The sequence below is a fragment of the Pelmatolapia mariae genome, linkage group LG22 (assembly GCF_036321145.2).
Source record: "Pelmatolapia mariae isolate MD_Pm_ZW linkage group LG22, Pm_UMD_F_2, whole genome shotgun sequence".
Classification (NCBI taxonomy): domain Eukaryota; kingdom Metazoa; phylum Chordata; class Actinopteri; order Cichliformes; family Cichlidae; genus Pelmatolapia; species Pelmatolapia mariae.
In genome coordinates this window covers 21,478,449-21,499,993 of record NC_086245.2, presented here as the reverse complement: position 1 = coordinate 21,499,993, position 21,545 = coordinate 21,478,449, and the positions used below count along the sequence as shown (strand labels likewise).

At 40.6% G+C, this 21,545-nt stretch overlaps 1 protein-coding gene across 3 annotated transcripts in view; it reads left to right on the top strand.

The window, feature by feature from the left end:
• The first annotated feature begins 9,084 nt into the window (after window positions 1-9,084).
• Window positions 9,085-21,545, top strand: part of LOC135933132 (electrogenic aspartate/glutamate antiporter SLC25A13, mitochondrial) — a 53,219-nt gene continuing 40,758 nt past the window's right edge. Inside the window, exons 1-4 of one of the 3 annotated variants that reach the window (XM_065471064.1) lie at window positions 9,085-9,159; window positions 11,236-11,289; window positions 11,462-11,604; window positions 19,765-19,880. In XM_065471064.1, the coding sequence (XP_065327136.1) occupies window positions 9,148-9,159; window positions 11,236-11,289; window positions 11,462-11,604; window positions 19,765-19,880 (325 nt within the window). In that variant the 5' untranslated portion in view covers window positions 9,085-9,147. Of the gene's footprint in view, window positions 9,160-9,200; window positions 9,360-11,235; window positions 11,290-11,461; window positions 11,605-19,764; window positions 19,881-21,545 lie in introns of those variants that run through there. The other 2 variants (XM_065471065.1, XM_065471066.1) reach the window with 2 other exon arrangements.

Sequence of the window (21,545 nt, the reverse complement as noted above, 5' to 3'; positions counted from 1 at the left end):
CTATGAGAAATCGATGTGCAGCCACGATTCGTGGAGCTTCCTTGAGATGGATCGAGTCATTAGAGCACGGTAAATTACATGTCCCCGTATCTGCATTATAGCCGCACGAGAGCGGGAAACAATTGCAGGAAAAAGTCTATTAAAGACCCTCAAAGTTGCACAATCCAGATGACGGGAACATAAAAAGGGTGCAGGACAAATTCAAGCCTTCAAATCACATCGATCATGTTCACCACATTCAACCAGAACAACCTCACCACTTCACTGCGCGGCCGCCTCCAAAACAATAGCACATGTTTCAAGAAAGAGCACAGTGACAGACAAACTCATAAAATAGGACATAACATTCTCTCTTGTTCTTTAGTGTCTTTGCATTTCATCACCCCTCTTTTCCTCTGCCTCTCTCTCTCACTTGCATATGCACACACACACAACACACACACAAAAACACGTCTGGAAATACTGGGTGGGAGGCCTTGGACCAGCCTCAGTCGACTGGTCCCAGTCCCAACAAGGAAACAATTAATCATGTGTGAGCGGCTGTCTGAGTGTCTGCTCTCTGGACAACAACAACACTCAGCCATTTATCTCCCCTCAAGGCAGGACAAGGCAGCCAGCACACCATGCAGGCATGCACTCTCTCATCCTCGCACTCACTCACAGATGTTGAAGAAGAACAAAGATGCACACTCGATTCCACAGACACTCAAAATAATGCACACGTGAAAAGTGAAATGCGTGGAAATCGCATTAATGCAAGCACACGGACACTTTCGACAGCAGATGCGAATTACATTTGGAGGCGCATGAACGCACGCACACACACACAGGTGCTTAATGCTTTGTCATCCTAATCAGATAGATGTCAGCACTTCCTAATGGTTCTGATGACATATACAGGCGCTACATGCTGCTGGCTCGCTACTTTGAGATCAAAGACGGACAAACAACGCAACTTTCTTTCGTGATTCCTTTGAGAGCGATGACTTCTACCGAGGCTGCCTTTCATTTTTCAAACCGTGTTTGTTGCTCGCCGTGCAAAAGCAGAATAGAAGGACTGGGGCATTTTTTTTGCACTCTTCTTAGATGAACGAGCAAAGTTGAGTTGACAGTCATTTCATTTCAGGAAATTCAGTCCTCTCCAATTTAACTCTTGCTCTTCCGACATGGCAAGGCAACTTAGGAGTGAGCTAAAGCAGGCAGGGCTTAGTGAAATGAAATAGGAAATTTGTCGTTTATTCTTCGCTGCTTCATCTAGTCCAGACAGGGGGTGGTTTGTGAATGTAGGTGTGTGGTTGTGTGGTGGAGTGTACAGTAATACGCTTGAGTGTGTATCCAAATACCTATTTAAAGTGTGTGCCCGTGTAAGCCTGCATGCATCTGCATACGTGTTAGTGCGCGTCCAACTTAGTGGAAAGTAAAGCGCCTAAACCTCAAGTGAAGCAAACAAAGAAGCCGGTGTGTGTTTCGGGATGGGGCATCTGGATGGCATCAGGGGAGCCTGGCAGATTAGTTGTGACACAGGTTACTCCCGGGGTCCCTGGTGAGAACTGCATCGCTGCAGTCTGCAGTGGAAAATACACTTTGAAGCGCTACTGCATTAAAGAACATATCTGCAGTCCGGTTTTTTCATGTAGTTCATTTTATTATTTTTTTTATTACACCACCCACTCTGATTGAGGTTAGGGTTATTTGACAGATATGTGAATACAGATTCAATTACATTTTTGGAACTCCCTGTTATAGTGTATTTGAGGGACTTATATTTTATGCACGATGCAGTTCTGTTGACAATAATAGTCTAACAATTCTCCAGAAACACTTCAGTTTTCCTTAAGAGGGAATATATATTTAGCTAGTGTAGCTAAGTATATTGTAGTTTCAGTTTAATTCTATTAGAATGACCCACAAAAAAACTGCCCCATAGGGGTTTATTGTCAGGCCTGCAACGATTTTCAAATCTTCCTTCTATATTTAGCGATGACTGAATCAAAAGATCCATCACAGAAACAAATTTTGGTGACAGTTAAGTTAGGTATTGTTGCTGTATGTTAAACCTGACAGATAAAGCAGAGTACATAGCATCGCATTTACAGGGGGATGATGAAATGAACATAATATGTGTAAAAATCCAAAGAAAAACATATAACTGCCGTATGTGTGACGATGCTCCTGCAAAGTTTCGTTCTGACTAGCCAACCTGCTAGGGAGGAGAAAGGGCACATACAGACCTATACATATTTATGCTGCGATTATCATAGTAAGACATTGTTCTCTCCCTACCCTGACATATTAGCTGTCGGGTTAAAGCATGTATAGAGCTGCAATAAATCCCCACCATAGTGGACAGCATTGCTGTTTGCATTTATACTTGTGTACTGATAAATCTGTGAGTGATATGTAAAACTGAGCTGTTAATATTAGACTCAACAAATCATGAACAACAGCTGCATTTACCGAAATGAAGCAGAAGCTGTAAAAGAAAAAATGCAGAATTAATAGAATATAGCTATTATATTAACATAATGAGCCAGCTAGAGAAGTATCATCCCTGTGCTGTCACAGCTGCTGAGGTCTATGTCGTAAGTGGCAACATAGAGCATGGGGCTGCTATAAATCAAGCTTAGCAAAACAGTGGAGGCTCCAGGATGTTCATGCTACTAGACAAAACTTGTCACCTTTGCCCCTGATTTCAACCTTTGAGCTAACATAAGTGGCTGCTAGCTGTACCTTCATTTTATAATACAGACATCAGAAGGGTATTGATCGAAAGAAAGAAAAAAGCTATTAGAAACGGCTCCTTTAAACGAAAATGAGACAGGTATTATATCCCAAATGGGAACCAACAGCTGACTGAGAGTTCGGCATCTCAGATAAAAAGATAAAAAGCAAGCTCGCAAATAAATAATTCAAAAACATTCAATCGCACCATTCATGTTACATTCTAAAACTTCCTGCGCCAACTTGAACTTCAATTAAGTCATTTAGACAAATGGCACCATCACTCTCTCACTCCCTCCTCCTTCAGTCCAGGTGGCAGCTTGACAGGAAGAGGAACAGGAAAGGACTTAAAGATTTGCTGCTGCTCTCATTCTCCTTCAAAGACAAACGCCTCTCTGATAATTTCCCACAATGCTCCTTGCACGGAGGCCTCTGTGATCGGTGGTTATGAGAAAGCACAGGAATCTGACCGACAACCACCTCAACTATGGGGAGAAGAAGAAGAAGTTAAAAAAAACAAAAAAACAGAGGAAGGTCTTCTTTTTTTTCTACAAGCCTACTTCCCGCGGCTTGGTCGCTCTGCTTTTGTGGGAAGCATCTGGGTTCATTTATCCCAGCCCAGGCATCCTTGAGGACCCCTGTGCCCTCTCAGGTTGCAGGGTCTGAGCGTGCTCCAGAGTGGCTCCTTATTGTTGTTGTGAAAGAGAGGAGCTCAAGCCTGCTGACTAGCCTGTCTGGACCATCTCAAAGTTCCCATGCACCCTTTCCCCTGCTATGCCAGGCCCTTAGCCCATCCCAGATGCCCTGAAGCATGGTTAGTGTAGCGCTTCATGTGAACTGAAAGATACTAAACAGATTCATTCAGAAGCTACAGTGAAGACAGCCCGCCCTGAGGTTCAGGGGAATTTCATGACAGAGAGTAAAGAGTGTGAAGCTTCAAATAAATGTCTCCGAGTGCGTGTGGGCGTGAACTTTACGTGTCTCACATGTTTATGAAGTCAAGATTTGCCAAATGAGGCAAGCAGATGCACATTATATCTTAAGCGTGTGTGCAAGGAGAGCACTCCCATTACTCAAGACCGCAGGTGAAAAGATTGAGAAGTCCATTCAGCCCTACTGTTCGATATATAACCTTCCACAGTCCACTCCAAGCCAAACGTCAGCTCAGGTTAACAGCCTGCACAGCTGAATGGAAGCAGAGTGAGTCTGGCTGGTTACTTAAAGTCACTGAGAAGTTATTCAAACACCCAGTTATTATGGTGTAAACAAAGGCGGCTTGTCACACACTATTACAGATATGGTGTTTACAAGAATGCCACTTTAATGCAGCGCATGTTATGTATGATGATTAAGAATAGTCTTTGACAACCTGATTGGTGTAAAGTAAGTAGATTATAAGACAAACTGTTTTTGTTGTTAGTCCAGCAGCAGAGTATGCACAGAGAGAAGTCTATTATTTTGCTAATAGGCCCTATATGATTGATAAACAAAGGATGCATTTGCTGTTCTATGTATTAGCACTTTTTTATGGAAGTGACAGCGAAGATAAACCTACGAAACACATTTTCTGTCTTGTATGTAAAACATATTAAACTGTGGCTGATTTCCTAGGAATGGCTCCATTATTTTTCCCCCTCACCACTCTCTTGTCCTTTATGTAAAACAGATTTGACTGAGTCATGTCACAGTATGCGAGCACAGTCTGCTCTGTGGCTTGCGATACTCATTCCCAGTTTGCATGTTTTTTTCCCCTCCACAGAGCAATTTGTTTCATATCCGAGTTTGTATCTTTGCAAATATTGAGCACAAAAGAAAAGACTCTGGCATCTTTTTGTTTCTCAGGGGAAACAATTATAGCGGAAGTGCAGCGGTTATTATCAAGTGGTTACAGGTTTTGCAGCCATTGTGCTGTTGTGTCCTTGAGCAAGATAAACTGAGAATATCAGCTGAAACCATTTTAGAAACTATTATATTGGAAGAATTAAGATTTAAGTTAGGTCAGGGATACACAGTTATCAATATGCAATTAGATTTTGCCAACATGAATTTGCCAAAATTAAAAAACTTAAATTAAAATCAGTCCTGTACATTTAAAAAGTGGTTTGGTGTGTTACAACATGAGCCTGAAGGGCTCTTCTTTCTGTCCCTCATCGATAAAGTAACTCATTAAAAAACAAACAGACAAAACCATATTTCCTGTTTGACTTTCCGACATCTTCCATCCAGCCTTTATATTAAAAACATTTTCACTTTGCAGTATCAAAGACTTGTTTTACCTTTGTACTAATGTGTAACAGTGGTACTCTTTTACCTTTATACCTTCCTCAAAGAATTAAAAAAAACAACAAATCATATGAAAATACTATAGATAACATCTCTGTGCATCTCTGGATGTATTCAGGATCTTCTCTGGTGGTGAGATAATGTTGTGACTTACTAATATGTTTTAAATTGGGGTTTTTTTTGATTACCAGATACACAAACACACATGTCAGTACAATGACGTAATAAGTAGAATAAAATAATGGATGGAAGTTTAGCGAAAAGAAAAAGAAAGAAATAAAATGCCACCAAATGTATTTGTTCTTATTGCAAATGCAACACATAAACATTAGCACATTACATTAGCATTAGTTCATTGTACCAACACTTTTCTTCTCCTCTATTACTATTAAGAAAGAACTTATTTAGATTTAGCAACATTAACCTATGGCTAATTTTCAACCCGTTTTTTATGGCATCAAATATTTTCAGTTCACTGATTGGATGCATTAGGTGTACAGTGTACAACAATGTCCCCCAGCATAGCAGAAAATCTTGTACAGTTATGTAGAAAAAAGATTACAGTATACTTATTTTCAGTTAAGTCACACAAAACAATGGTGTATTAAATCTCATTCAGTACCGAATAACAGTAATTGTACAGAAATGAAACTTTTCTGTAAAAATGTATTGCATTCCAAGGAGATTGTACAGATTATGTAAAATATTCAGTGCAGGCAAGGACAAAGACTTGTGAACATTTCAGTGTTTTAAATTGTTAATTTAGCTGAATTGTGTAGGTTATTTCAGACATGTTTTATTTAAACGGATTGCTGTGGTTCTGTGATGTGTTTACCATAGTGAAAACACATCACACAGACGGTTTAGCTAGCAACCGGCCACCATGACCAAACCCCTGTGGCAATTAATTACACCTGGCCACAGATAATGTTGCTGAAAATGTTGACTACAGCGCCATTACTGCTACAGTGGAGTACAAGGAGTAGAAAAAGCTTCAGATCCACCTTTGAAGGCTTCCTTATATTATGTTTTAATTCCTTTATCTTATTTTATATTATAAAGCACTTTGTAACCTTTGTTCCTGAAAAGCACTGTATAAATAAACTTATTTACTTATAAGAGCCGATATCCGGTCACAGTTAAAGAAAGACAAGAAACTGAATCCAGAAAAAATGGGACATCCAGATTTAGACTCAGCTTGTGTTCAGCACAGGGAGTTGTGTTTTTACAGACACAGAGGTACAGCATTTGAATACATTTTAAAGTAATTAGAGCAAATAACCTAATTTATTTGGAAATAAACTACAGTATTATAAAAAGAATAAAAAATACGATGGCAACCAAAAGCTATCCATATTATACAGCAGAGTACTCTGATATTTTTTACATGAAAAAATAATTTTCTGAGGTTGTAAAGTCCTGTAAAATATCTCTTTCACGCTGGAACATCTACCTGCCAGAAACATTTCTTATATTCTTCTTCTGCTCGTATATTTTCATTACTGATAAAAATATACCAGTACAATGATAACAATTTGAAGCATTACATTTTCAGGATATAACTTACCACTGACCCGTGCTCTACATGAACCCTAGGAAACCCAGTTATGACAAGCGACACATCAGTGGGTTACTATGATGTTTCCACTTTTAAGCTCTCTTTGGTTTTGTATCTTCATCACATACATTTCAAAATGGCATTAGGAATAGTGAGAGTGACAGAAAAATTGCATTCTTTAGCTGTGGAAAACAGGACAAAGCCACTGCCACAACCACACTCCTCTTTTTTTTCAGGTAAAAACGTCTTACAAATTTGAATCTCATTACCATGTCATGAATACGTCTTTGGGAATCCATTAGGCATTTCCTTCCTAAAACTACAATAAGAATTCACATTCATCCAAAAAAGAAAAGAAAGAGTGGGGAAGGAGAATAAAGCCCCAGCAAGAACATTACTGTAAAGCTGTTTTAGCTCTTTCAGTCCACTTAAGAAGAGGCAGAAAAAAAGATGTGAGTGACTGACAGATGATAGCAATAAAAAGTAAGAACAAACTGGCCATTTTACTGCGGTGGGGCCATTTGAGAAGGGATTATTAACTTGTCAGCATTTCAAACTGAGACAAAACTTTTTCTCCTCCAAAACACATCCCCATGTCTCTGTTACTTTTATTAGAAAGTCTTTAAACCTTTTGACCCCAAAGGGCCTGTGTTATTGGCTGTTAATAGGGACACACGGGTCAGTGGAGAGACCCTAAGTGCCCTATTAATCATTTGTTTAGAGCTCGAGCCTATTTTTGAAGCTCTGTGTTTAGTGTGGGTTAAAAATAGGAGGAGGTGGATTGAGACAGCCGTCCGCCACTCATCGCTCAAGCTGTCAGGACACGTGGGTCCTCAGGGACGTGGGCAGGAGACCCCTCAAGCCGTGGAAGTTCAAAGGTTGCAAGTTTTATTTTTAACCCGCTTGCTTTTTTGGTGGTTGGCACAATCATTGTTGGTTTCATTTCTACAAGGCTTGACAAGCAAAGTAATTTCGCCCAGTGGGATTTTTTTTTTTAAAAGGAATTACCTTTTTAAAAAAAATCACGAGTTTCATGTCTAAGCTGCTACACACTAGTTTGCACACCTCATACAAACTTTGCAGTTCATGAATAATACAAATGAAAATGCTACTACATGCTTTTTTTACTAAATGCCACAAGCAAGCGAGTTGTTTGCAGCAGACTGACAGTGATGGGAAATAAGTCACTGGATCAAATCATTAATCTTGTCAAATATTGTCATATGACAGGAGAAAATACAGGTGTGGAGATTGCATCGGCTGATAAAACATTACTTACAGCCATTTTTCCAATAAGCGATGGACCCGGTGCTGTCAATATTTGGAGGGGATGCAAGGTATGCCCTGGTGAAGGCCATTTTGCGAGGAGCAGAGAGCCTGCTGGGAAAAATACAGTGGTTCATGCTGGGTCTCCGGGAAGCTGAAAAGCCACCAGCAAAAAGCTATGAATTATTTTGAGCGCAAAATACATTTTCTTTGAAGACTGTCGGGCCATTAGAGCCCTTTTGCTCCCTTTTAAATTGTTTTTATGCTGTGAGTAATGTTAACCTTTGCTTTTGTAGTCATGAAATTCTCTCTGTACCTTTTCCCTCCTGGCACAAGACACAGATGGGCTGGAAAAGCTGGATATAAAGTATAGGAACCATTTGCTGCAAGGAAAGAAAAGGCTGGAGGAAGGAACTGAGGCTTTCACACTGATGTCTACAGATCTCTGTTGCTCAGTACAATAGGTAGTCGACGCATGTAAGAATAAGCCCACACAAACATGTTTATGTTTCATATTAAAGCTCAGTGTAGATATTGTTAAAAAAAGAAAAATTGTTGATGGAAAAATGTTTTATAGTATATATCACATCGTTAGAGCAGTTTCCCAAGTTTTCCAATGTGTTTTGTTAGTTGTCTTCAGTTAGTTTGGGGGCTGAGTCTATGACCAGCGAATCAAATAATACAGCAAAATGCGAAGAAATCATCACAATATACCTATGATGATGTGACTATTTCTTTACATACAGCTATGCTGGTGGCAAACAAATTCTGATAGTGAGTGTACGTATGCATGTTTGTATATGAGCCAAAATGTCAAAATAAGTGTGTTAAGTTTTATTGGATAAGGATTATAAAGGAATGGATGATTATTTTGAGTTGTAACTTTAAAATGAGCTTAGCGTGTGACACCATAGTGTCTGGGACAGAGCCTAAACTGATTTTATAGTGACTGTCTTCTTTGCAAAGTGGCAAAACAAATATTTAGACTCCTTAGGTATCCAAAGTACATGCACATATTATCAGGGCCTTGTGCTCCATCCTATGCCTTATGCATCCTATGCATCTTGGGAGTGTGTAATACATTAATGCAAGACAGAGTACCAACAAGAGAACTTTCTCTCTTTAAATGCATAAAATAAAAAAATAAAATAAATACAATTTGGAAAAAAAAACAAACCCGACCTTTCACGGCCCGCACCACGTGCGCGGCTGATCCTCTTTCACCTTCCTTTGGCACTGCACCGGCGCGTAATCTCCATGGGAACGCCGTCACGCAGGAGGAAGTGAACAGGACTATCTGACAGTGAGCTCGCTTTAGCATGGCAACAAAGGTAAGCAGCTGCTTAGTTTTCCCCACGTCACCTCCCCGTGTTGCTGGCAGGAGCTGTCGCCTTGTCGGTGATGTGTGCCCGGTGCAGGGGGTGTGCGGCCCGAAGCCCTCCGCCTGTCATGACGTTTGCCCGGAGGAGGGCTCGCTAACTGCCGGTTAGCCAGCTAATAGGATGTGCTAGAGTTTAACACTGACCACACGGTAATGACATTGAGACTTTACCGGTCCCGGTTAGCTAGTTGGTGAATATTTGGCTAGCAGCATTTTTTATTATAAGCTGAATGAAGTGGTGTTTCCACAGTGATGTAAAATGCAGCAATGATGCTATCGCTTCCTCCACTCCTCTTTTTTTCCTTTTCTTTTTCTAACTCCACCTTGTTCCTCCCAGGCCTCTTCTCCACCTTACTTAGTAAAAAGTCGGTTGTAGTCACCGGTAACCTTGGATAGCATCATGCTACAAGTTGTGGCGTTTCTGTTCTGAACGCCCCACCGGGTGCAGAAGTTCTCGCAGAGCTGAGGAAACTTCTAACATGTTTTTTTGACACCATCATCATCACCTACAGCTGTGTGTAGCTCTTATCCGAGACGGGAGGTACTGACGTTTCTTCTAAAGGTTTCACAAACTTTTTCCACAGGCTTTAACTACATGTAGAAACCTATAGACAACATATATAATTTATTCCCTTTAGACAGGGGTGTCAAACATAAGGTCCAGAGGCCAGGATCAGCCAGGTGTTGTGCCAAAAAGTGATTGCCTGCCAATGTTTCCGTGTGTTTTTTATGTGTAATATCGTTACGTACGTTGCTAAATAGACTTTGGTGAACAGGTATTACAAAGGGGTTATATATAAAATTAAAATTTTAACTGTTTCTCAAGTATCTTTGTAACTATGTTATTGTACTTACATTATAATCAATCAGCTCCCTTTTGTCCACTTAAAATATATTTACAGAACTATTTTTGCATTTGTTGCAATTTCAGCTGTCCTATTGGCCAGATTACTCTTAAAAGAGACATTTTTAAAGTCAACAAGAATTTTTTTTAACTGCATAAATAAAGGATACATAAAAGTCACTGCCAAAAACTGATTGCGGCTTCTACCTTGTTACAGGAATGTTGTTTGTTGCTCAAGATGACTTGATATCATTCATGAGGGATACATTTGACATATGTTTCACATATTATAGACCAACAAGTTATTTATAGCAGTTTAAATACAAGTAATCAGTTTTTGACAAATACCGGAAATCAGTTTTTGGCAGACAATCACTTTTTGGCACAACACCGGCAAAGACTCCAATCTGGCCCACTAGACAGTTTTGGCAAATCAGAAGAAGAAAGGCACAGATTTTGGATTTTTATTTGTATTTTGTTAAGTTTTGCTACTTCTCTTACTTATGAAAACCTTACCTATGGATATTCATACTACACCACCGTACATAAGTAATAGATATAGAATTAAATGACAGAATATTGCCTGTTTTTATGATCTACTGTAGATTTATTTATTTTTATTTTTATTCTACAATCGGTCTACACTAAAAAAACAGTCTGATATTTTTTATATCACTTTTCATTTTTCTGTAATTTTACAAATTCAGTTTTTACAATTTAAGTCACGCTGACACATTTCTTTCATTTCTTACAGCAAAGAAATACTGTTGAAATGAAGTATTTTTCTTATATAAGACTTCACAGCTAAATGTGTAGTTAAACTTCTTTACACTGAGTGAAAGGGGAGTTTCACTGATCCAGCCCACTTAAGATCAAAGTGGCCCACCATGTAAAATGAGTTTGACATCCTTGAAATATTGTCTGAAACAATAAAAATACATAAAAAGCTACTAAGGAAACCTTGACTGTACAATATGTAATCACAGATATGTGATTAAAAGCATTCCAGTGTGTAAGAGGTGGTTGCAGACAGACAAAGCTTTGTTTACAAGCCAGTAGCCCCCCCCCCAAAAAAAACCCAACAAAAAACATTGTTCTACAATGTGACTCACCAGGACCGGCTCAGATGATGATATAGGTTTGGTATGGCTATTCACAAAACATTCTCTCATCATTTTGCAGGCAGTTCTGCCTAGGAGGGCCGACCCCACTGAGTTGAAAGCCATTTTTGAAAAGGTGGGATTTGACTTATATGTTTTGTTCTCTCTTTTTTGAGTTTGCCTAGTATCAAAGAAGGTTTTCTCCCATCTTTTAATTTAGGTTTCTTTTTTATTTTTTATGAATTTCTAAAGCTCAGTCTTGTGTCCTTGCATTTTTATCTTTTTATAAAAAATGTTCCGTTTTACAGTATGCCAGCGTCAAGAAGAATGAGGAATACTTCATGTCGGCGCAGGACTTCGTGAGCCGTTTCCTCCATGCTCACATGGACATTCTGCTGACCAATGAGGCCACAAATCTGCTGGCTGGAGTGGTGGACCAGAAGAAAGATGGGTCAGTGTACCATTTATCTTTTAGGCAATGAAAATTTCACATGTGTAGGGTTTTGTAGACAATTCTTGGAGGGTACTTAACTTATATTGAAAGTGTAGCGGTGTGTCAAACTTGACCTGATCGATGTAAGGGAAATGAAAATATAAGTCCAGAAAATGAGTATCTCATAAGGCTCATCATCATGAGTGCAAAAATATTTCAGAAATATGGATATTTTTATCTTGCCTAAGGGCTCTAAACCAGAGATTACATGATGGGCCACATACACCCTACTTTGATCTTAGAAGTCACCAGAAGTTTAACTACACATTTGGCTGAGATGTTTTAATATAAGAAAAAGATGTAATTTCAACAGTATTTCTTAGTTTTCATATTTTATGTTAATTCATTGAAAATGTCATATTGATTTTTTTTTTTACTGTAGACCCATTGTAGAAAAAGACTAGATTGTCCGAAAACACAAACCTTTCTGTCATTTAATTGGATAGGGGGAGGTTTTTATTAATAGGAGAAGCAGCAAAGCCTATTAAAATACAAATAAAAGTCTAAAATGTATGCCCTCCTTATTTGCCAAAGCTATCTAGTGGGCCAGATTGGAGTTTTTGCCAGGCTGATTCTGGCTTCTGGACCTTATGTTTGACACCCTTATTCTAGACTCTTTTCGGTGTAGCTAGTTTTGATGATAGCAGCGATAGGAAGTCTGTTTTCTCTTGAATGTAATGGAACTAAATATCACTTTCTTCGTGAAAGAACTACTTTTATTCTGCTTAACTACAACATGTCATCAATATCACTCTGCAGAATAACAGTGGATTAATACCTCTGTGTTAAGTTTATGCCATATGTACGTCATGACCACAAACTTTTCTAAAGCCCTACATGCACAACCTTAGAAATGTAGCTACACGTCATGCTAATGCAGGCCTCAGCGACTCTGATAGGCCTGTTTGGTACCATTGATTCCTCCTGTGCATTTCCAGCTCCTTTTACTGCCATGTTTTGAACTGGCTGGAAGAGAATGGATGAAACCAAAGTGAGAAACTCCTCGCCAAATAGTGTGTTGGCAACTGCGTTGACCACTTGCGTAGGCTGTGTTGTAGGTGTTGCGTAGATTCAACACAGAAGCCTAAATCAGACATCGGTTAGATGCACGCTTCTTTTGGTTGGTGGATCAAGACTGGAGAAAGAAAGTAGTTCTTGCTCACAGCAAAGTTTTGCATTTTTTTGATCAACCTGGTTATTATTTCGGGAAAAGAGACATAGCTGCTGAGTGTTTTTAATGATTTTATTTGATTTATACGTTTACAGTGGCTTGCAAAAGTATTCGGCCCCCTTGAACTTTTCCACATTTTGTCACATTACAGCCACAAACATGAATCAATTTTATTGGAATTCCACGTGAAAGACCAACACAAAGTGGTGTACACGTGAGAAGTGGAACGAAAATCATACATGATTCCAAACATTTTTTACAAATAAATAACTGCAAAGTGGGGTGTGCGTAATTATTCAGCCCCCTGAGTCAATACTTTGTAGAACCACCTTTTGCTGCAATTACAGCTGCCAGTCTTTTAGGGTATGTCTCTACCAGCTTTGCACATCTACAGACTGAAATCCTTGCCCATTCTTCTTTGCAAAACAGCTCCAGCTCAGTCAGATTAGATGGACAGCGTTTGTGAACAGCAGTTTTCAGATCTTGCCACAGATTCTGGATTGGATTTAGATCTGGACTTTGACTGGGCCATTCTAACACATGGATATGTTTTGATTTAAACCATTCCATTGTTGCCCTGGCTTCATGTTTAGGGTCGTTGTCCTGCTGGAAGGTGAACCTCCGCCCCAGTCTCAAGTCTTTTGCAGACTCCAAGACGTTTTCTTCCAAGATTGCCCTGTATTTGGCTCCATCCATCTTCCCATCAACTCTGACCAGCTTCCCTGTCCCTGCTGAAGAGAAGCACCCCCAGAGCATGATGCTGCCACCACCATATTTGACAGTGGGGATGGTGTGTTCAGAGTGATGTGCAGTGTTACTTTTCCGCCACACATAGCGTTTTGCATTTTGGCCAAAAAGTTCCATTTTGGTCTCATCTGACCAGAGCACCTTCTTCCACATGTTTGCTGTGTCCCCCACATGGCTTGTGGCAAACTGCAAACGGGACTTCTTATGGTTTTCTGTTAACAATGGCTTTCTTCTTGCCGCTCTTCCATAAAGGCCAACTTTGTGCAGTGCACGACTAATAGTTGTCCTATGGACAGATTCCCCCACCTGAGCTGTAGATCTCTGCAGCTCGTCCAGAGTCACCATGGGCCTCTTGGCTGCATTTCTGATAAGCGCTCTCCTTGTTCGGCCTGTGAGTTTAGGTGGACGGCCTTGTCTTGGTAGGTTTACAGTTGTGCCATACTCCTTCCATTTCTGAATGATCGCTTGAACAGTGCTCCGTGGGATGTTCAAGGCTTGGGAAATCTTTTTGTAGCCTAAGCCTGCTTTAAATTTCTCAATAACTTTATCCCTGACCTGTCTGGTGTGTTCTTTGGACTTCATGGTGTTGTTGCTCCCAATATTCTCTTAGACAACCTCTGAGGCCGTCACAGGGCAGTTGTGGAGCTGTTTTGCAAAGAAGAATGGGCAAGGATTTCAGTCTGTAGATGTGCAAAGCTGGTAGAGACATACCCTAAAAGACTGGCAGCTGTAAATGCAGCAAAAGGTGGTTCTACAAAGTATTGACTCAGGGGGCTGAATAATTACGCACACCCCACTTTTCAGTTATTTATTTGTAAAAAATATTTGGAATCATGTATGATTTTCGTTCCACTTCTCACGTGTACACCACTTTGTTTTGGTCTTTCACGTGGAATTCCAATAAAATTGATTCATGTTTGTGGCTGTAATGTGACAAAATGTGGAAAAGTTCAAGGGGGCCGAATACTTTTGCAAGCCACTGTATTTTGCAAGTGCCATTTAGGTCCATTATATTTAATCCCACAACTAAACAGACTAGATAGATGAATTGCCCTTCAGGCTGCAGGAAAATATGTGCATTTGATTTCGGGCTGAACTTCCTATTTGAACCACAAATGTATTCAGCCTTATTAATATTAAGCCACCTGCTAGGAGGTAAGCTCATGATAGACTCTTATTAAAGCTATTAGTACACGGATTATGTATCCCTTTGATCTTGTGTGACTAGCCTCCTAGTGTTACTTTGCATTTTATAAACAAACCTATGACTTAATCCTTTGGTGTAAGAAATGCACAGGGGGACGTTCATACATGAATTATATAGCAATGAGACATCAAAACCACCAAGGCCCCTTTCAGGTGTTGGCTTTTTTGTAGATACACCCCTAATTTCACACTTACGCCTCCCCCCTCCCATCCCCATCACCCCTGTTTTTTACATTAATATGTATGTATTTAATGATACATAATGATGGGTAATAAAATGTTAGGGTAAGTCAAAAAAGATTTTAAAAAAAAAAGGCCCACATTGCCATGGTAACCACCTGGGCTTCTACAAAGAGCAAAGTGCACATGGCTGTGTAGTTTCATGTTATTACATCTGCTTTAAGGTGTGTGTGTGTGTGTGTCTGCACTTACAGAGGACAGTGAGATGTGAGTAGTGGGGGTTTTTGGAATTGGAAAAAGAGAGAGCAACGTGCATGCTCTCTCTCACACACACACACACACACGCACACACACACATACACAGAGAGAGAAAAAAAATCACACATGCACTGTAATTGCCCATGCTATTCAGGAGCACTCAGTTGCATTGTGCGGCTTTGGAGCAGGATAAATGGTGGCCGTGGCATCAGGGTAAATCTATTAGGAACCCATGGCCCAGGCTTTGTATCTAAACCTCATTTTGGTTTTGTGGAAGAGAATGGAAATGATATGGGGGCAAAACAGGAAAAAGAGTCATTTTTAAAAGAAAAAATTTTTGTTTTTCCTTCCAAATATTGTTTAGACTTAGTTTAGATGCGATTCACTTTCTTTTCGTATAGTCGCTGTACAGGCCTATGCATTGTGATGTGTTATTTTCTTCCTGAACTTTAACAGACAAACGAGTTGATGAGGCAAAAGAGACCAGATGATTATTCTGCAGACCTCACAAACACAGAAGAAACACAATAAGTAGAGATGCAGCCTCGGGGCCGTCGCTTGTAGCATGAAAACAGAATTGCGTCGTTTTTTTGTTTTTTCTTTTTTCTTTTTAAGCACTCAGCCGTGCAAAGCTCCAGAAAAGAACAAGGAGCAAGACAAAACAAACCACTTTAGTGGCTGGATTTTCATCCAGCATGCCCGATCTCATGCAAATACGCTCGTGAACAATACGTTTCGGTCGGTATATGAGGTGCAGCGTATTTGCAGCTAGTGCGCCTGCTGCTGTTTTTGCCAGGTAGGACTCCATTTCAGCAAGATGAGTGTGGGGATAATAGATTTAGCAGGGGGTCGGATGGGAGGTGGCACGCTTGCTTACTTTTGTGTTGTGCGAGAGAAATTTTACTTAGACGCCAACGTGTGTGTGAGTGTGTATCTGAGTGGCTCAATGTTTGTGGAATCGGGGGGGGGGAGCAATGTAAACAGTGAAAATACATTTGTCTGTCTCCCCCTCTGTGACTGTGTAAATCAGGGGATATAGTGACAGTCCTAACAATCTGTTATGTGGAAATCACTTTTCTCCCTCTTATTCTCGCCGTCCCAGTGAGACAGAGAGACAGATAGATAGATAGATCAAGAGAGAGCGAAACAGAAACAGGGCTTTGGAGGGTGGAGATGCCTCAATTTCCAGGGACCTGACACACAGGCCTAGAAGACGGTTTAAAGATTTTCTTCTTTCAGTCAACTTATTTATGTCCTCTCTTTTTCTTGTTTGACTTTTCGCACATTCCTCCTATCTGATCATCACTCTCTCTTTGCACTCACATACTACAATGCACTCCGAGCTCCCTCTATTTCATTCGCCTCTTTCCGACTCCCTACCTTTCTATCCATTCCTTCTTCCCCCTGATATTTTGATAGAAGCATCTGTTCAAGTGTGAAAAAAACACTTCCACCCATAGACTCTTGGAGGTTTGGAAAAAAAAGAAAAAACTTTGTTAAGGGAGCGTGCTGGGAAAATAGCAGTCTGCCAGAGGCTGCGAGCATTCTGGACTTGGACTGGTGGGTGTCCACTCCTAGAAGCCGAACACATACCGCTCACCTGCGTGTGTGTATGTGGGGTTTTTGGGGTGTGTCTGTGTGCAAGTGTTCTCTAGGTGGGTGGAAGGCTGTCAGTAACAGTGCCAAGATGCCAGGGACAGGGGATTATTGAAGCCCCTCTAGGCCCCTCTCCCCCACTACTATCAACGAAGGAGAGCTGTCTTTCTATCAGCCGGGCCACAGCAACACCATGCATTTATGTTACTTGTAAACAGTATTTCCAAGCCTGGGTTTTTTTTGTATATTTTTTGTGTATTTAAATGCCTGCTGAGAGGAGACAGAAGTAAAAGCTGGGTGATGAAGATGAGATAAAAATATATATATGGAATATAGTTGTAATGTCAGACAGGCATATCGGAGACAGTTTAAACTGCATTGAATTGGCATCATGACAAAAGTGTCATTCAGCTGTCATCCATAGAAACACATGCGAGCCTTTGTCATGTAATACATCCCATAAATATTGCTGTTTAAAGGATTTAACAAATCCCGTGGAGTAAAGTAAGCAAATGAGGAGTATCACATTAGCCCCGTCTTCCGAGGTTCATTCCAGCCTGCAAACATGGATGGGGCAGCTCTGGACACATGCCATAGCAGTTGATGGTTGGTAGATGCTGTTGGTTGATTTGATTATTGAGCGGTCTCGTCAGGGTTTGAGTCTGCATAGCAAAAAACGATGCAACCCTCCCCCCCTTTTTTTTCCCCTCATGGTAATCATTTTGCAGCCGTCATGGCGCTTGCTAATCAACCATCATAAGCTTCTTCCCCGGCTGCAGAGTTGTGTGTAAATGCTTATGAGCATGTGGAATGTTTTCAGTGCGCTTTACGGAGATGCCCCCTGGATCTTGTCTGGACCCCTCCCCACCCCCTCCCACCCTCTTGGTCCAATCCCTTTCTTGATCAACGGCCCTCTCGGTTACACTAATATCCTGATTATCCATGTCTGGGAAAACACAGACGGGACGACCAGCGTGCATGCAAATTGATGCGTGTGAAAAAAACTCCAAAAACACATAGCTGACATTTTCCCTTGTTTCCATCTTAAAACAGCAGTTCTCTGTGAGTCTTTGAGGGCTGCGGGCTGTGCTTGCTTAAACTCCTTTTATTAACCTGCGAGTGTGCTGTGCACGTGTCGCACAGGATCGGCGAGGTGTTGGAGAGTTCGCGAGTATTCCAGCAGTGTGAGCAGCGAGGGTATTAGCCTTGTTTTTAACAGTAGATCCATGGACTCTGCAGTGAGCTTTTGTGCCCCCTTCCACCTACTTACCATCAGCGGGGACCTGCTCTTAAGAACTACCTGCTTAGTTAATAAAACAATTAACCTTGCCTTTGAAACAATGACAGCTGATTTCAGTTGCCACTGCGGAGAAACCGTACGCTCACTTTTATCCCCTCTCCACACTTCCCTTTGTTCTTGAGCGGCTCCCTTTCCAGCACACACACAATGCCTTTCTCGAAATGTATCGATGCTATCTTTCGAAATGTATTTCTGGGTTTTTATTGAAAGCAGGTATTAATCTGTGTCTTTTGTCGCTGCCGCTTTGCCTCGTTGGGTTTTTCACGAATGTTGGAAGGGAGAAAAAGTAGTTTTGAAGACTGCATTCAAAAGACTATAAAGCTTTTATCTAAGCGCTGCTTTATGAAAGATCTCTGGGATTCATGTTTAAGAATAAGTTCCTAAAGCACTACTTTCTGTCGATGCCTCCTCCTCCAGTCTTCTATACTGCAGTCTTTTTCTGGTTATAAACCTATACCTATACTTTGTGTATATATAAAAGCACACAAGCCTGAAACCTAAACTCTGAGGCCAAACAAACACCTCTAAATTTCATCAGTAACATAATTAATTACAACAACAAGGAAAATGCAATCACTGCCCCCCCTCCTTCCTTGCCACACTCCCCCTCGGAAATTGAAATGGGTTTAATAGATGGATGCTCGGGGACTGCTCATTAACGCTGACCCTTCCTGTAATTATCAGATCCATTTGTGAAATTCATAATGGACTTAGGGCAACTGTGAACCAGGGCCTATATAAAGGCTAGACTGCGTGGTCCAGTTCTCCACAGTGGGACTTTCCTGAGGGGGCTCTCAGTGGGCTCACACATAGGCAGTGTTTTTATGTTTATTTTTTTGCTTGCTGATGGTACATGTGGACGTGTGTACCTCTATTGAGGCTTCTAGGAAAACAGTGACCAAGAGATGAAGTGCTGTAATAGGAAAACTAGACTTTCAGCTCGTCTTATAGTGTTGTGGCAAACAAAGTTCACCCTTCATTTTCTCGTTTTTCGCCATAGCTCCTGTTGGCTTTCACATAATGGCCTCATCTTATAATAAATTTATGTTGAATTGAATTATATCCTTAACTGGCTCCCAAGCCCCTCCACACCTGTCTGCTTGTTTAAAATGGCACACTCTGCATGTGAAACTTCCTATTTTAAGCCTTTTTTGTGTGGTGTAAAGTTGGCCCTCTCAGTGTTAGCTGCCAGCGCAGACCGGGAACACACACTGAGCTTTTAAAAATGTTTTATTTTCTTACTGTCACACTCGATGATTTTATGACATTACATATGGAATAACAGACTAAAAGGATAAAAGGCTGCTTGAATTACGTGTTGCGCAGATTGATAGGTTGTCCAAGTGTGCTGGTTTGCCACTGTGTGGCAGTAATTATGACGGTGTCTACAGTTTAATGCTGTGTTAAAATCACTTGTTTTTTTTAATTATTTTATTTAATATTTCATTTCATTAGTGTAATTTACGCTTAAGTCTTTATTATGTATTACATGGCTAATTGAATATCAAAGACTCAATGATCACATGCGTAGCCGATGAAGTATTTATACAGGGAACCTGAAACACAACGTACCACAGTAATGAATCAGCTCAAATGACAGCATTTAACCGTCTGTTACAGACCTACTTATCCTCTTTCCCTCTGTCCTTCTCTCTCCTAGCTTGATCTCCTTTCAGGAGTTTGTAGCATTTGAATCGGTGCTGTGTGCCCCAGACTCACTTTTCATGGTTGCCTTCCTGCTGTTTGATAAAACGGGCAATGGGATTACCACTTTTGGTAAGTAAGTCTGCGTCTGATTTACAAGTTAACCTTCAGCTGTAGTTAAGTTTGCACAGATGCATCTACTGTGCAAATCTGATGTAAATGCCAGACAATCAATTTCTGTACCACAGTTTTTTTATTAAACATATTTTATTTTTATTAAACATAATTCTGATCCTGATTCTGATGCATGTAGTAGATATTGTGATAAACTTTAAAAGTGTATACTGATTCAGTGCTCAAAGTAAAAAGCTCAGAAAGTTATGATCACTTCTGGTACAGACGCGTATTTTGTGCTCATTTTAAACTGTTCCTGTTGATATTCTTATCATACGTATCGCAGACCTATTTCTTCGTCTTTGTTTATCATTGTTTCAAACATGAGAAAAGCATCGTTGTCTTTGTTGTATATTATCAGGTAAGTCATTTGCTCGACACATGTGTTCTTAGTTCAAGTAAAACAAAATCTGGAGAGACAAAAAAAAAAAAACACTGGGAAAACCTTTTCTACTCTTTCTAATGTTGCAGCTTCCTCAGGTTGTGCGTGCGTATCATGTTGTTTATGATACCAGCTCACAAAACTAATCAGGACACCGTCTTAATAGAAGTGACGGTTTATTGAATCGTAGCAATAATGTTATTATGTAAAGTGAGACAAAGTTCAGGTCTGAACACTGCACCTCGTTCTCTGACATTTACCAAAGACTTATTCAGGCAGCACGCTCCTCTTAAATGTGCCCCTGGAGAAGTTTTCGTGCAGTCCTCTTTTGTTTATGTGGAGGTGCGGGGAGTGGAGGGTTGGATGGAGGGAAGGGGAGGGGGGGGGGGAGTCTGACCTCAACTTGTCTGTTCTGTTAGAGCTGCATCCACAAACAAAAATACTGTACGTGGTCTGGTAGCTTATCTGCAGAGATGAGGTTAGGGTCGGCATTGGAGAGATTTGGCGGCAACTACGGGATGCAGATGAAGATGGAGGAGGGGGTGGGTGGCGTGTGTGTGCGTGTGTGTGTGTATGCATGATTGGCACCATTACTGTGATGCCTGGAAGCTCGTAGGTGAAAAGGGAAGACATTTGTACTCGTTGCTCATTTCACATTTGCCTAATTGATTTAAACAAGTCTAATGCCAGCCTTCTGTAGGTGTGCGAGGTGTTGGCACATTAGGCTTGATTTGAAATGCAGTGCACACATCCCGCTCACAAACAGGAGAAGAGTAAGTGAATTTCATTTTAATTGTTGCTGTCGACAGGGTGCAAGATCATTGCGGGTGATTATATATGCACATATGTAAATTTTCATATTTAAAAGGATCAATTAGAGTGACGTTGTCTTGGTGGCAATTAAAAGGTCTGCTGTTTTTCTGCGTCTCCCAAAGGTTAATGAATATCCCAAAACTTGCGAGTTATGAGACTTGCGTACGAGTGGAAAATTGTACGAAAAACATAACACACATCGTGCAACGCATAAACACTGGCTGCAGCGTCTGCCACTTGCATCGGGCGACCGTGTTCACCAAGAAAAGCAAATAACTGGTGGCTGAGATTATAGGCTTGTCAAAGTTGCTTTATTGTGACACATTGCAGATTTTTTCTTTTTTTTTTTTTTTACTCCTGCTCTCTTTTTCACTATTCATGCCACTCATTTGATTAAACAGCCTCACCAAGCCAGGCACAGAAATAAG